The sequence below is a fragment of the Orussus abietinus genome, unplaced genomic scaffold (genome assembly GCF_000612105.2).
Source record: "Orussus abietinus isolate OABI.00-Male unplaced genomic scaffold, Oabi_2.0 scaffold1, whole genome shotgun sequence".
In the NCBI taxonomy this organism is placed as follows: domain Eukaryota; kingdom Metazoa; phylum Arthropoda; class Insecta; order Hymenoptera; family Orussidae; genus Orussus; species Orussus abietinus.
This window is the reverse complement of record NW_019396017.1, coordinates 313,784-328,527: the sequence shown is the minus strand read 5'-3', so window position 1 is coordinate 328,527 and position 14,744 is coordinate 313,784. Positions and strand designations below refer to the sequence as shown.

Here is a 14,744-nt window from a genome sequence, read left to right as displayed (position 1 = left end):
CAAAACAGCTGACGTGCTGCTTTGCGTCAGCGTTGTATTCGACGCATGCGCAGACCCCGGGCACGTTCGTACTTCCTCAGGATGGCCGCCATCTTGCTTTTGAATAAATGATCGTGGCGAGAAGAACTACCTCATTTTACCGCCAGGTGGCTACGCTGACAATGGTGGTGTAGCCACCAATGACGTGCCTGAAAATCGGCGCCGTGTTTAATTTTCTTCCCTTTGTTACTTGCGATAGATTCAAATAAAATCGAAATTGTATTCCTATGTCATTGATAATAATTGCTACTTTTATAGTTACTGAATCCTATTCATTATATAACTAAAAGTCAACTGAAATATTATGTTTTATTACAAAATGCAGGTTCCATTTACTGTGTAACTGTCCACCAATCAAATCGGTGCAGAAACATTCAATGACGTTCGGTGAAAGTAGGAATGGAAGCTTAACTTGAGAACGTGGCAACTATGCTTGTTTAGCGACCGGTTCGGAGTACTCTACTTGACGACACCGGTGGTTATTGGTTAAAAATGTCGCGTTTCGGGAGGGTGTTATCTACATTTTTCGTTACGTGCATTACACTTTTTGCATTAATTAGCTGTCAAAAATCAGAGTCGTCGAAGAATGCCTGGGTGGACGTTCTGGATGAAAATAATTGGGATCGCATGTTGACGGGGGAATGGATGGTTGAATTGTAAGTCGAAAAGCGATAATAGCTCGACGTCCTCAAATTTGATGACGTTCAAGAAATCAAATTTTTTTAAGTTTGTGTTGGGGCAGTAGTTTATCATAAAATATTTCTTCTGTACGTTAAGAGTATTTTTAAATTTTTGAGTATTCAGCTTAAAAATTAAAAATGGTAGAAAAGACATCTTTTAAAGCCTATTAATGTTTTTAAGATGCATTGATGCTCGTTTTTGATATTACAGTTACGCACCATGGTGTCCAGCATGTAAAGCATTAGAGCCTGTATGGAATAGTCTAGCGTCATGGAAAAAAGATCTTAATATAAATGTTGGAAAAGTTGATGTAACGGATTCACCAGGTCTTAGTGGCCGATTCATGGTTACTGCTCTGCCAACGATATACCAGTACGTTTAGTAATATCAATAGTTCATCTTTTTTCATAGAAGTAATGAATAGTATATAAAATAATACTTGTGCTTACAGTGTTAAAGATGGAGTATTTCGACAATATAAAAGTCCTAGAGACAAGGATTCATTGATTGAGTTTGTGACTGAGAGAACATGGGAAAAAGTTGAACCAATTCCTAGTTGGAAAAGCCCTACATCTATACAGATGTCTATTATTAGTCTTTTCTTTAGGATGTCTCCAGTCTTAAGGGTAAATATAATGAGAATAGCGTTAATACTGATACTGTAATTAAAAAAGAAAATAATTGTTTCATTTCAGGGCATACAAACTAAGCTTCTGGAAGATTTTGGTTTACCCGCATGGGGAAGCTATTTAATCCTTGCTATTGTAACTATTATAGTTGGTGCTATTCTAGGACTGGTAAGATATCAATTTCTATATTTCTTTAATGTGTATAAATATTTTGAATGTAATTACTTTGTTTTGCATGTATTTTCAGTTCGTTGTGTGCTTACTCGACTTGGTTTACCCCAAAAAATGTGCATTCCAAGGTAAAGGAAAACAAAAAGATAGTTCTGGTGGATTTGTGCAGGAAAAGGGTTCACAGGACGACGAATTAGTGGAAAATGTCAAAGATGATTTAGTGGATGAAGAAGGTAGCGAATCCGAGGCTCAAGAAGAGAATAAAGATAAAGATACTAATCTTGATAGTAATGAATTGGTAGATGAAACAGCTGCACCTAGTAGTCCTAATGTTCGTAAGCGTAAACCACGAAAAGCGGACTAAACACATTAGCTTTTTTTATTACATTAACTCACTCCCAGTTTTGAATGACATTTAGGGGTCAGTTACACATCAAATGTTTGTCTTGTTTTAGTAGACCTTCAATATTTTGATTAAATGACTAATATCTGTCACGGCTTAGTCAAGCCAAACATTTTAGTATGTTTATTATCATGAGACTCTGCATTGTACGAAAATAATGTGCAACACATTTAGAAAAATCCCCAAAAATATAATTTGGGAAAAATATTTACTTCCCTTAGACTAAATCGGTGCCCTTAGATTGAACAACTTACATTCTATTTGCTTCGCACTAGTTTATCCCAGTGACACCATTCCATTTTTATTGGTACAACTGAAGTAATTATTTTTATAAATCCATCACAATTTATTGATATTGTGAATTATATGCATTGTGAGTAGGAAATGTTGAATGCTTCCCATTATAATGTTTTCTCTCGTATAGCTATAAATAAGAATGATCAATAAGTTATTAGTATGTGTCATTGGTGTGTCACTGACCTTTGAGATTGATATTATTTAAATTGATTCCTGAAGATTTTACAAATGACAGGACACCATATGGTGATTGTGTACTTCATAGTATAACTTTTACAAAAATTCATGCTGGGTACCAAATAAGTCGCTGTATACCAACATATTTTTCATAGCAATCTTATTTCCGTATACTTTCCAGTATGAGCTCTGTTATTAGAATTTTTAGATATTATTTATTATAATCTTAAATTTTATTATCATTACTCAACATCTGAAGTGCAGCTTAAATTTTCGCAGTTTTTTACATTTAAAACTACACATATGCATGATTATGTTAAGATTTTCTGTATCGTTTCATTTTGTATGGTTAAATCTAGTGTATTGTTCTACTAATATTAATTCGTGCTCATACTTTATTGATTTAAGCCTTAACAAATTATCTCTTTAACATTTGATCACTACAATATGAGTATTGCTAATTATGATTATAAAGAAGGGCAATGTTTAGGCAGTGAGCTATGTAAAAGCTGTCTATAACACAGAGAGTATCAGATTCTATAGGAATTCATACCCGTAAAAGTGAAAAATTCTTCAATTGATCAATTTACAGATTATTTTTTATAATTTGTATATATCCAGAGAATTGTAATGGATTGAAAATACTTAAAATTTTGTATGTTCAAAAGTAATTATCTAATTTCACAGATAATTTCACAGAAGATATAATTATCAGAATATACTGACTTTCTATTAAATATAGTTCTTTATTTTCAATCATATTAACAGCTAGAATTTTGTTTAAAAAATCAAAAACTAAATTTAATGATTGGTTATCACTTTGAATAATAAAAGTTCTGAACAATTTAGTTATTTTGCACCGAATTTTATATGTGGTGTAATGAAGCTAGTGCCTTCAGTTTGGCACTTTAGATTCTTATAGTAAATAAAGTTATTATAGAGAAAATAATACCTTTCATTTTAAACCATAAAATGAAAGTAAAATGTGTCTACGTCGTTCATAAGTCATTCAAGAAACACTATATTCGTCAAGTATGCTTTCATATCCATTGCATAAAATGAATACGTTTATCGATTTTATATGAACAATGTATAGACAACATAATTAATTTGTAAATTAAACATGATTGCTGTAACATAATACTACTATGTTTTAATGCCTTCGGGACTGAGATATTGAAATATTGAGAAAGGTCGTTTATATATACATTTACCTTTCTTTTTACTGCAATCAATGCTATAGAATTGCAAAGTTCAAATTTCACTTGAATAGTATAAAATACGGAATAGACAACGCTTTAAAATATACATTCACGTAATGGCACTACTTTGCTTCAATTATTTATCTACCTTTTTTAAGCTCAATTTAACACAGTACAAGGTTTTTGAATCACAATTATTCAATAATTGAGTCTTCCGCACATTAATACAGAAATGTAGATGTTATTGGTGGTAAGTTCGTTGAAAAAAATTATGTATGAAGTTTCTGATTATTCAGCTCCTTTAATTCAGATACTCGAATGAACTAGAGTATAATAATTTAATTTTAGAACACCCATATATTCCATTACCGACATTCCAATAGTAGTACTACTCCTTTTGTGTTGCTTGACGAACACTCGAAAATGTATATGTGAAAAGTTAAGAAAATCATTCTTTTAAGATATGTACAACAGAATAGTGAAAAACAGTGTAATGATGACTGCCTAATTATAGTAATAATGATACTAATACGAATAAACCAATTTAATGAAAATCTATACTCTGTACCTTATATTTCCAGTGCATCGCATTAATCGATTATAACTTGTCTCTAAATGATGAATAAGCTTATAATAAAAACATTATGAATTAAATATTAATAACGATTCAAAGATTTAATTGCATTGAAGTTGGCATAAATGTTGTCGCCAAAGTTTAGTCTTAAGCGAAAAAGTAATCGAAGGAAACTTATGGCTGAAGATTTTTTCAAACTAGGCGGTACCACGCCAATATACGAATTCAGGCTCTATTTCATTTTTCCGACAGCTTTGTGCGACAAAGCGAATAAGAAGTTTTGATTGGCTGCCAGAAATGTACAACGGAAATTCAAGCATTCCGCTGTTCTTTTGTAGCTAATCAGATTCTCTTATTCGCTTCGTCGTACAAATGAAATAGGGCCTTAATCAAACGATTTGTTGAGAGTAACGCCTCTACCAATAACTGTAGAAACTATGTAGTTAAATTAGTTTCTGTGGCAAGAGTTGGACATCTCTTCGTGTTTCGTGGAATTCAGTCAATGTAACACGTGTTGAGTTGAATCTTACGTTTATTTTAAAGGAAACGTCGACGTAGGTGTTTTTCAGAAAAGTTCAGTTTCCGTTATTGGCTGGTAAGACGTTTAATTCCTACTAAAAGTTTAATAATAATCATCTCAAACGTGTAATGCATTCTACTTTACTTATAAATGTATGAAAGACTCGGTTTTCTTGTGTCTACAAAATTTTACTACCGATCGCGCAAGGCACATCCTGGCACGACGAGAATGAGCTGGCAAATTCATTCCATTTCTTCTTTTCAAAGGTTTAAAGGAATGTTTCTGAGTCAATTTCATGGAACTCTTGTTCAGATCGATGAAACACACAATGTTGCGATACTAATGTAATATTTTCGTATTAAGTAGATTTTACTTCCCTAACCTGTACAGATTTCATAACCTAGTTATTAAAAATAACATATTGTTGACCTTTTTCTCAGAAAAATCTTCTGTAAATGTTATTCTTAAACAAAATAGTGCCAGTGAATAATATGGATACGAATATCACAAATCTGATCCAGATTTCATTAAGTTTGAACGGTTGACATCTTTCGGCACACGTTTAAATAACTCTTTATTAATATGTAATATATTTATGGTTTTGTATGTTTTAGGTCAAAGCAACGCAACAAAATTAGTATTTATATTGCTCTTTGTAACTGGTATAAAGGAGAATTTGGTTAAAAACAAAAGAATAACAAAATATATATCTCAAAGGACTTGGGAGCTAAGGTCACACACAAGGGCTCTATGTGCTCCACATTGATTGTATCAAACGATAACACAATATTTAGCAGATACATATCAGCACATTTAAAAGTCAGGACATTAAGAAATTATAGATTGATCAACCATCGTAAACAGTATGCGCAACGAGATTACAGCAGCAGTACTATTCTTAGTACAGCTGATCGAAAAAAGCGAAAAATTTAGTCCTGATCAGCTAGAATGCTTTCGACGACATTTAGTGGAATTGTTGATGGATCGTTTCAAAAATCATTGGTTTCCTGATAAGCCATTCAAAGGTCAAGGTTATCGTTGTATTAGAGTCAATGGCCATAATCGTAGAGATGAAACATTAGAAAGTGCTGCAAGTGCTGCAGGGGTAAAATATGAAGATTTATCATTACCTGTTGAATTAACACTTTGGGTTGATCCTAACGAAGTCTGTTGCCGCTTTGGAGAAAGTAAAGGTTCATACTGCACATTAGCATCATTTGATGATAAGGAAAATCGTACACCTCAGAGCCAATCTAATGAGAAAAATGTTCATAAAGAAAGCTCTTCGAAGGAAAGTACTCCTAAGGTAAGACATTACTTTAAACAGCTTTACCACATTTATGACATTTAACTATTCACTGAATGATGTAATTTTGATTCTCATTTCTAGAAATCATCGAACATTCCTTCAGAGCATCAACATAAGACAAAACCACTATCAACGATTAATCAAAATCAACAACAGTTCAGTAATAGTACTGGTAGAAAACGTAATTTGAATAGTCCCAGAGCCCAACTTAACAGAAATCGTTCGTGGATCAATCACTCTTTCAACGTAGGCTATGGTCCACATCCAATAAATCAAACTTGGTACAACGTTATGCCACCATACTTTTTGGGTGGTCCATCTCCTCCACCCTTCATGGGCCCTCGAGGACACAAATGGATACATCCATCATCTTATCCAACAGGTTCTACACGTTTCCATCGTTGGTCTAATAAACCTACTCTTAAAGTATGAACTGCATCGGACTATCAATGAAATCCATTTTTAACATGTATATTTGGTTGTTCTATGACATCGCTGTTCTAAAAGAAATAGTTATGGACAAAGTAATGACAATTTATTCAAAATTATTATAATCCTGCACAAGGGTACTGTCAGGTAGTGAAAATCTTTAACTGGCCTATATAATACTTTTATGATAAACTCGTTAAATTTTTTTATTGTAAAATCTAATTAAATTTAGTTTAAACTGTTAGAAATGGATTTCCTAATTTCTATTCTTAGTCAATGATAAATGATCGACTCTATACTTACAAATGACCTTCTTCGAACCGCGATTAAGGCTTACGATTTTTTACTATAAAAATGATGTTACACTATTATATATATATATATACATATATATATGCAGGCTGTTTAATGGATTGATAGCTGTGTTTATCTCCGAATGCAAAATTGCTTGAGAAATAGCGTACTACCATCGATATTAATAGGTTTTTTTATAAATATCAATATAAAAAATATGCAAAGAAATTCATGAAATAGTTTCGCTGCGATGTATTGTTAAAGACAAGAACCATTGATACTAAGTAGGTTAGCCATTTACAAAGTGAATGCAGTATTGATTTTATACGTCTTTATATTGAACGTTTAAATTTATGACTGTACTCGTACATACAATAACGGTTGATTTGCATAGTAATCTACTCTTTTACGAGGATTGTGATGCAGAAGCATTAAAATTTAAAATTATTTTCGTTTAAAAATATTTCGTTTATAATAGGTTAACAGTGTTGGTTGAGTATTTCCTTTCAGCTTGTCTCTTTGTACATTCAAATATGTGCAACTCAAACATTTATGTAGGCAGATAGATCTTTTTACGTACTTTAGGTGTAGGCTGAAATAGTTTCACGCTAAAAGCACTTTCTAACTGAATTATAAAACAGTGATACCTGTGTTTAACATAATATTACATGCAACTCTTGTTCATGAACATATCAGTTTTATTCTAGTCATCAAACAAATGCATTTTTTACTTAAAACGTCTAAACTGAGAATATTGTCACATCCACATTAATATGCGATTTAATGCATGATTACATGTTGAAATTAAATGTATTTTGCTGGCAACATTTATGAGTTCTAAGCAGTACGAGGGTAGAATAGAATACAATTTCCAATTTCCTAGATGTAGTCTCTCTTATATTTTCAGTAGTTTTCAGTAATTTCCAGTAATATTTAAATAAAACATTAGTTTGATTCAGGTTGTCTGTTCTTGCATTTATTGAGACATTAATTTCATGCATTATCCGAGTTTCTAGTTTTGTTACTTGGAATTATAATTATCCGTGATTTTATGAGTTAATGAAATATTTCAGGACCAGGAAGTACGCTATTAAAAATTTAAATGAAGTTTTGATACATATATATTTAACAATAGTATGTTGTAATCTGCAGAGTTGTGCAATGTTTGTGTGTTTACAAATTCTATAGACGAACAAAGAATCAAGTACTTTAACTTGCTGGGTACAGCTGCAGCATTCTCCTTTGAATTAATTTGGTGGTATCAAAAATGTTTATGTATCATCATTATACAAAGCATCTTGTTTATTAGTATTTATACAAGTCAGAGTTTTTACTTTGACCGTGTTGATGTAACCAGCAGTAAATAATCCTTAAGTAACCCGCAGTGATCAAATGTTTGTAAAGGCATCATTTCCGTTAAATGCTTTAAGATTGTTGGTTCAAATACGATCAGCTCCTCTCCTTGCATCGATCGTTAAATGACTTATGTGTTCAATTTATCAGTACAACTTAACAATCAAGGTTCTCATAATGATTAATATAAAATAGGGAAATTATGTATAATGCAAAATTGAAGTATATAATCTATACGTAGAGTAAAGCAACGTTGCATTCGGATGCTGTTTTATTAATATATATAGATATATATAAACATAAATGTATGTTTGGGTGTATGTATATATGTATGTGCGGACAGCGTATATACATATATAATATCAGCTAATGCTGTGACACTTGCAGAAATACTTTTTCTTGCTTGGTTAGTCTAATGATATGACAATGCTGCACTGTAACTACGTGAATTTACGCATTTTTCCACTGGTGAAAGTACATTATACATTTATACACATTAACACATTGCTTCATGTTATTGGTAACCATTAATAAATAATGTAAACATGAGGTAATGTAGGCTGCGATATTTTATTTGAAGTATGGGTACAATCAAGTTTTACTTTTGGAGTTAGCAATGTAAGATAATTATTTCATGCACTTTTTCTTTGAGTACTGACCCTTCTATTGTTATGGGAGGATTGAAGTTTTCGCTTATGTAGTTGAACATATACGTCACAGAATTTAATGTATGAATATGCGTGTTCTTTCATTTGATCAATGTTTCAAAACAAAATGCATTATGATTTGTGTATTGCAGTGGGCGATGTAGAATATGTTTTAATGATTTAAAAGACGAATTATGACATTTTTGGTTCTATTATTACTGTTTTAAAAAACAAAATATGTATTCATCCTTATGTAAATATTATCCGGGATAGTGTAAACAAAGGTTTTTAATAATATTAAGTATGTATCTTGCCTAACAAATAGAAAGTAAAAAATCCGTTAATAAGTATTTGTAGGAGAAACAGATACACTGATGAAATTTCTTGAGGCAAGTGAACGTTATTGAATTACGATAACTAACAGGCCTAAGAATAAACTCAAAAAAGTCTTATGATTGATTAATTGGTTATAAGAGAGATACGAATTTTAAGACATTATTTTATTCAGGAATATGGATATATCCATTATAAGTACCATTACAGGAAAATGAAACTCGTGTCACATTTTGATGAATTTTTCGTTTGCCTTAAAAATATTGTCAAATCATTCAACTAATCACTAACATCGGACTTACATAATTATTCAATTACCACCCGGAGAAGTATAATTATTCAAATGTGTTTGCATTACATTTAAGTCAATACTGTTTCCTTACACTATGTTACACAACTTAGACGATCACGTACACTTATCGTAATAAAATTAATGATGAAATAAATAGTTTTGCAAATTGAAAACTGAGTGTGCATGACTTGAAATATCCTGACCCTTTTTATCTTAAAAGAACCATTTTTCACGGAATTGCTCACAGCGTAACTGTCTTCAATCAATTCCCTACTTAAATTGGAGTTTCGCAAAATTCGCATACATTCGCCAAAACGCCTGAAAACCATAAAAAATTGAAAATGCGAGAATTATGTTACAATTTGAAAATATAAGTTGTACATATGTGCAATTCTACATAGCGACACCTCTGATATCGAAATTCGAAATTTCAATGTGAATTGAGAAAAATTGTGGAGTGATTAGTGAGATAGCAGATCTGTGCTGCCCCCGTACGGAATCTTCGAAAGCCTATACATCTTTTTTTATGCCATTTATGAATTCCCGCCTGCAGATTGTAAACTATATCATTTTTTCTGTGGTTGGGTCTAGGAATTAAATGTCGTTCTAAGAAAAAGTCCGGAACGACGTGATATTGTGTTGACTGTGTTGCACAGTGCCTCATTTGGTTACCTTTCACAGGAAAGCATTCTTCGTAAACTGACTTGTCGTGTAAATTAGCTCTAAATGTAGCATTGTGTACAAGCCGGTTCACACATGTGAATTTGAAACGGGAGGTGTGAGGAACCTCAGCTGTCAAGAGTTTATAGAAGATTCTTTAAATAATATCTTTACGTATTTTTGCAAATATGTCAGACGGAGAAGACGACTTTATGTGCGAAGAAGAAGAGGACTACGGGCTGGTACGGTTATGTTCTACTAGATATGTTTACTTATAAGTTAATCCTGAATAAATGTTGCATTCTTCGGATAGGTTAGATTCCTCCAAGGAATACAAATCTTTTTTTAAAACATGGAAAAAATTCAGCAACTTCGCACTGTAGTTATCTTTATGTTGATTTATAAAATGCTGCAACTGTTTTGAATTTGTAACACATTATTGTGGTACTTTTAACTAAATAGATTTCATGATTAGTAACTACTAATTTAGGTTATGTTGATCAGTTGAACTTTGGGTAGCTTTCGTTATGATAATAAAGAAAATACGTGTATATACATCTTACATGGAGTAAAAAAGCTGTATTGTGGAAATAGTCTTGGTATCATTTTTATACATGTTTCTTGACAGGAATACTCGGAAGACTCAAATTCGGAACCTGATGTTGATTTAGAAAATCAATATTACAATAGCAAAGCGTTGAAGGAAGAGGATCCAAAAGCAGCTCTACAAAGTTTTCAAAAAGTTCTGGATCTCGAAGGCGGAGACAAAGGCGAATGGGGCTTCAAAGCACTTAAACAAATGATCAAAATAAATTTCAAACTGGTACGTAAATGGTCTAATATGAAATTACAAACCTTGTAATTACATTAAATACCCTTCATTTCAGTCAAATTACAAGGAAATGATGACTAGGTATAAACAATTATTAACGTACATTAAGAGTGCAGTGACGAGAAATCACTCTGAAAAGTCCATTAATTCTATTTTGGATTACATTAGCACATCGAAAAATGTGAGTATTTATGTTCACAATCTGGTTCAATTTTTGTTTCATTATTGCCAAAAATAAAGAATTTAGCTTGAACATTTTTTTTATACAATATTATATGAAAGACCTACATACATTCAGCTCCTTCTTTTATTAGATGGAATTGTTACAAGATTTCTATGAAACTACGTTAGATGCTCTAAAGGATGCCAAAAATGATAGATTATGGTTTAAGACAAATACGAAATTGGGAAAACTCTACTTCGATAGATCTGATTTCAATAAATTAGCAAAGATATTGAAACAGCTACACCAGAGTTGTCAGGTATGTATCATTCAAACATATGATTAATGTGTATCTTTTGTAATATCGATATATAATAAAATTATAGACTGATGATGGCGAAGATGACTTGAAGAAAGGTACACAACTATTAGAAATATATGCCCTAGAGATCCAAATGTATACGGCACAGAAAAATAACAAGAAATTAAAAACACTTTACGAACAAAGTTTGCACATTAAAAGTGCTATTCCTCATCCTCTTATAATGGGCGTTATTAGGGGTAACTATAATTTTTTAAATTGTTGCTATAAAAAAAACATTAATAGACTCAATTTATTTTATTATATTGAAATAGAATGTGGAGGAAAGATGCACTTAAGAGAAGGTGAATTTGAAAGAGCACACACTGATTTCTTTGAGGCCTTCAAGAACTATGATGAATCTGGTTCACCAAGGCGTACAACCTGCTTGAAATATCTAGTTTTGGCAAATATGTAAGATATATTAAGACAAAGTTTTGTATGTAGTAACCAGAAATTGGCTGTTATCATTTTGTTATTGCTTTTTAGGTTAATGAAATCTGGGATAAATCCATTTGATTCTCAAGAAGCGAAACCATACAAGAATGATCCTGAAATCTTAGCCATGACGAATTTAGTTGTCAGTTATCAGAATAATGATATTAATCAATTTGAACTGATTTTAAAACAAAATAGAAACAATATTATGGATGATCCTTTCATCAGAGAGCACATTGAAGACTTACTGCGTAATATTAGAACCCAGGTATTTTAATATAATATTTATGTGCTTGAACTGTCACTCTTCATAAGTGACACTATTTAATTCATGCAATATGTTTAATTTTCCATAGGTTCTTATTAAGCTGATAAAGCCATATACTAGAATTCACATCCCCTTTATCAGTAAAGAATTAAATATTGATGCGTCAGAAGTTGAAAGTCTTTTGGTATCCTGCATTTTGGATAATACAATTCGTGGACGCATTGATCAGGTATATTTGTACATTATTTCCTTAGGATAAAAGAGATACTTTTTAGTAAAATGTTGGATTTAAATATACATGTATCATTAATCTTTACACACATACGTGTTTTTGTATTACAGGTAAATCAAGTACTTGAGTTAGATAAAAAATCACTATGTGCTGCACGCTACAATGCTCTGGACAAATGGACGACTCAGTTGCATTCTTTACATTTAGGTATATCAAATAAAATGTGGTAAGCAATACTAAAAACGTCACAAATAAGTCCCTGCTACTTCTGTATAGTATAATATTAACACCCAATTTTTTCCAAATATATTGAAAATAAAGTGTTATGTGATATTTTACAATGACAAAGATGCTGACTTTTATTTTATCACAACCATATGAACCATGGCTTGAGATGAAATCTTAACTGAAGAAACTCATTTAGCTCTTTTCAATAAATATTAGATTTTAACAGGGGTAAGGTATTTGATATTGGAAACTACATCTTCACATAATATTTTAATTGCTTGTGGTCAGGTATGTATTTCATTAAACAACTTTTTTCATCAATATCTATGTTAACATTTACATAACTTTATTTTTTGTATAATCTGTTAGGTATGTTCTATTATCTGTCAAGGATCTGACATGCTCATCCAATTTCACCTTTCAGAGTGTAAACTTGGAACCAATACAGCTCTGCACGCCTAAGTCTAGTTGAAAGTAAATAAATATAAAGAACACGATGTCGTAAAGATAGCAAACAGAAGAATCGCAAACTATACCTGCATAAATTGTTATAATGGATTATCAAGTTATTGCGTTTTCAAAACCACCGGTTTAACGAACTTTTATAGGTTATGTGTTAGACGTGATACTAGAAACGAACGGTCTTGCACCGTTAAACAAATGGAGTAGAGAATCTAATAATTGCTTTTCTGTAGTCAGTGTGCATACATATAAAGATGGAGAGTAATAATGCGAATGAAAATGCAACTAATATATCCGATGAGCTCCAAGAACGGGCGGAGAGAAACCGGCAAAAAGCACTACTTTTAAAAAAATCAAGGATTGTTGCTCACCCCTATGCTAAAAGGTAAACCAAACGATCTATTTATTGTCATTGACTTTTCATCTTTCTCAAAAACCTCATTTACATCAGGTGTCAAAAATACAACATAGTACTATCACATAATTAAATTGTTTTTAACTAAATACAAATTGTGTTTAAGTGAAAATAGCGACTGTACATCGGGTAGACTTTTGAAAGTTCAAGGTCAGCGAGTGATTGACAGTGGTGGAGGTTTTCTGATCGAAGAAGATGAAGTGCTAGAGCAAGAAATGGTAAAATGCCTTCTTATATCTGATCATTAAAAATTAGAACTTCAACGATAAATGATTTTTTCAGTTAAATATTGTTGCTGAACCTGCACCTATTATAGGAACTTTACCTAGGTGCGAACAATGCCAAAATGAATATAAGGATTCATATCTTCTTCAAACTTTTGATTTGTCTGTGTGCGATAAATGCAGGTAAATATTTTTATGTTCAATTTTGAATTATATCCTCACAGATGCGGTACATTGTACCAAAAAATTGTAATTTCAGAGATAGGGAAGGAAAGCATTCATTAATCACAAGAACTGAAGCAAAGCAAGAATACTTGTTAAAGGATTGTGATTTAGATAAACGAGAGCCTCCACTAAAGTATATTCTTAGAAAAAATCCACACAATGCCCGATGGGGTGAGATGAAATTGTACTTACATTTACAAATAGAAGACCGAGCATTAGAGGTATGGGGTACAGAGGAAAACCTAATCAAGGAACGTGAGAAACGGGATGTTGCTAAGCAGGAAGCCAAAATAAAAAAGTTCAATAAAAAGGTAAAAGATTGCAATTTGCATATACTAGTATGTAGATACATTTTAAAATAGTCCTGGATATCAGAAGTAACCTATTCTTCCTTATTTACCAATACGATTACAACAAACTTTTCTGTTGTAGATAAAAAAATTAAGAATGGAAGTAAGAAGTTCATTGTATGATAAAACAAAAAAAGCTACTCATGTTCACGATTTTGGAAATGATACATATAATGAGGAAGAAGATACATATACTCATGCATGCACCTCTTGTGGTTACGAAGAAACGTATGAAAAAATGTAACTAAACTTGGGTAGATTTACTGTTACTAAATTAATTAAAATCGTATACCGTTGGAAACTAAATTAAAAGATTCTTGTTAGAATACCAATGTTTGCTTTTGAACGACATTAATGTATGTATGTATGATGTGTCCGAGTTTTTAATTTATGAATGTACTTTGATATAAACATACATAATTAAATGATAACACCATATTTGTTACAAATGTATGTCATATACTCGTTACAAGTTAAAATCAATTTATCAATAAGTCTTTCATTCTTGCATCGTATAAAGTATAAACAAAGTGACA

At 31.7% G+C, this 14,744-nt stretch overlaps 4 protein-coding genes across 7 annotated transcripts; all 4 read left to right on the top strand.

The window, feature by feature from the left end:
• Positions 1-492: 492 nt before the first annotated feature.
• On the top strand, positions 493-3,721 carry LOC105698211 (thioredoxin-related transmembrane protein 1). Its single transcript, XM_012422260.1, has 5 exons — positions 493-695; positions 931-1,092; positions 1,172-1,346; positions 1,416-1,517; positions 1,597-3,721. The coding sequence occupies exons 1-5, from the start codon at positions 532-534 to the stop codon at positions 1,882-1,884; spliced, it is 891 nt and encodes a 296-aa protein (XP_012277683.1). The 5' UTR covers positions 493-531; the 3' UTR covers positions 1,885-3,721.
• A 965-nt stretch (positions 3,722-4,686) lies between these two features.
• Positions 4,687-9,063, top strand: LOC105698192 (maternal B9.15 protein). The gene is made up of 3 exons (XM_012422227.2): positions 4,687-4,768; positions 5,308-5,999; positions 6,084-9,063. The coding sequence occupies exons 2-3, from the start codon at positions 5,559-5,561 to the stop codon at positions 6,432-6,434; spliced, it is 792 nt and encodes a 263-aa protein (XP_012277650.1). The 5' UTR covers positions 4,687-4,768; positions 5,308-5,558; the 3' UTR covers positions 6,435-9,063.
• Positions 9,064-9,614: 551 nt separating this feature from the next.
• LOC105698084 (COP9 signalosome complex subunit 2) lies at positions 9,615-12,652 on the top strand. Its single transcript, XM_012422013.2, has 9 exons — positions 9,615-10,252; positions 10,639-10,833; positions 10,898-11,023; positions 11,157-11,324; positions 11,392-11,566; positions 11,642-11,780; positions 11,856-12,072; positions 12,161-12,301; positions 12,415-12,652. Exons 1-9 carry the CDS (start codon positions 10,199-10,201, stop codon positions 12,532-12,534), a joined length of 1,335 nt encoding a protein of 444 aa, XP_012277436.1. The 5' UTR covers positions 9,615-10,198; the 3' UTR covers positions 12,535-12,652.
• A 74-nt stretch (positions 12,653-12,726) lies between these two features.
• On the top strand, positions 12,727-14,646 carry LOC105698085 (DNA repair protein complementing XP-A cells homolog). 4 transcript variants are annotated; one of them, XM_012422016.2, is made up of 6 exons: positions 12,727-13,006; positions 13,228-13,379; positions 13,516-13,627; positions 13,692-13,816; positions 13,893-14,169; positions 14,291-14,646. In XM_012422016.2, exons 2-6 carry the CDS (start codon positions 13,249-13,251, stop codon positions 14,450-14,452), a joined length of 807 nt encoding a protein of 268 aa, XP_012277439.1. In that variant the 5' UTR covers positions 12,727-13,006; positions 13,228-13,248; the 3' UTR covers positions 14,453-14,646. The 4 variants fall into 4 exon arrangements, with proteins under 4 accessions (XP_012277439.1, XP_012277438.1, XP_012277437.1 ...); XM_012422015.2 differs by having other exon boundaries at positions 12,727-13,140; positions 13,232-13,379; XM_012422014.2 differs by having other exon boundaries at positions 12,727-13,140.
• The last annotated feature ends 98 nt before the right edge of the window (positions 14,647-14,744 follow it).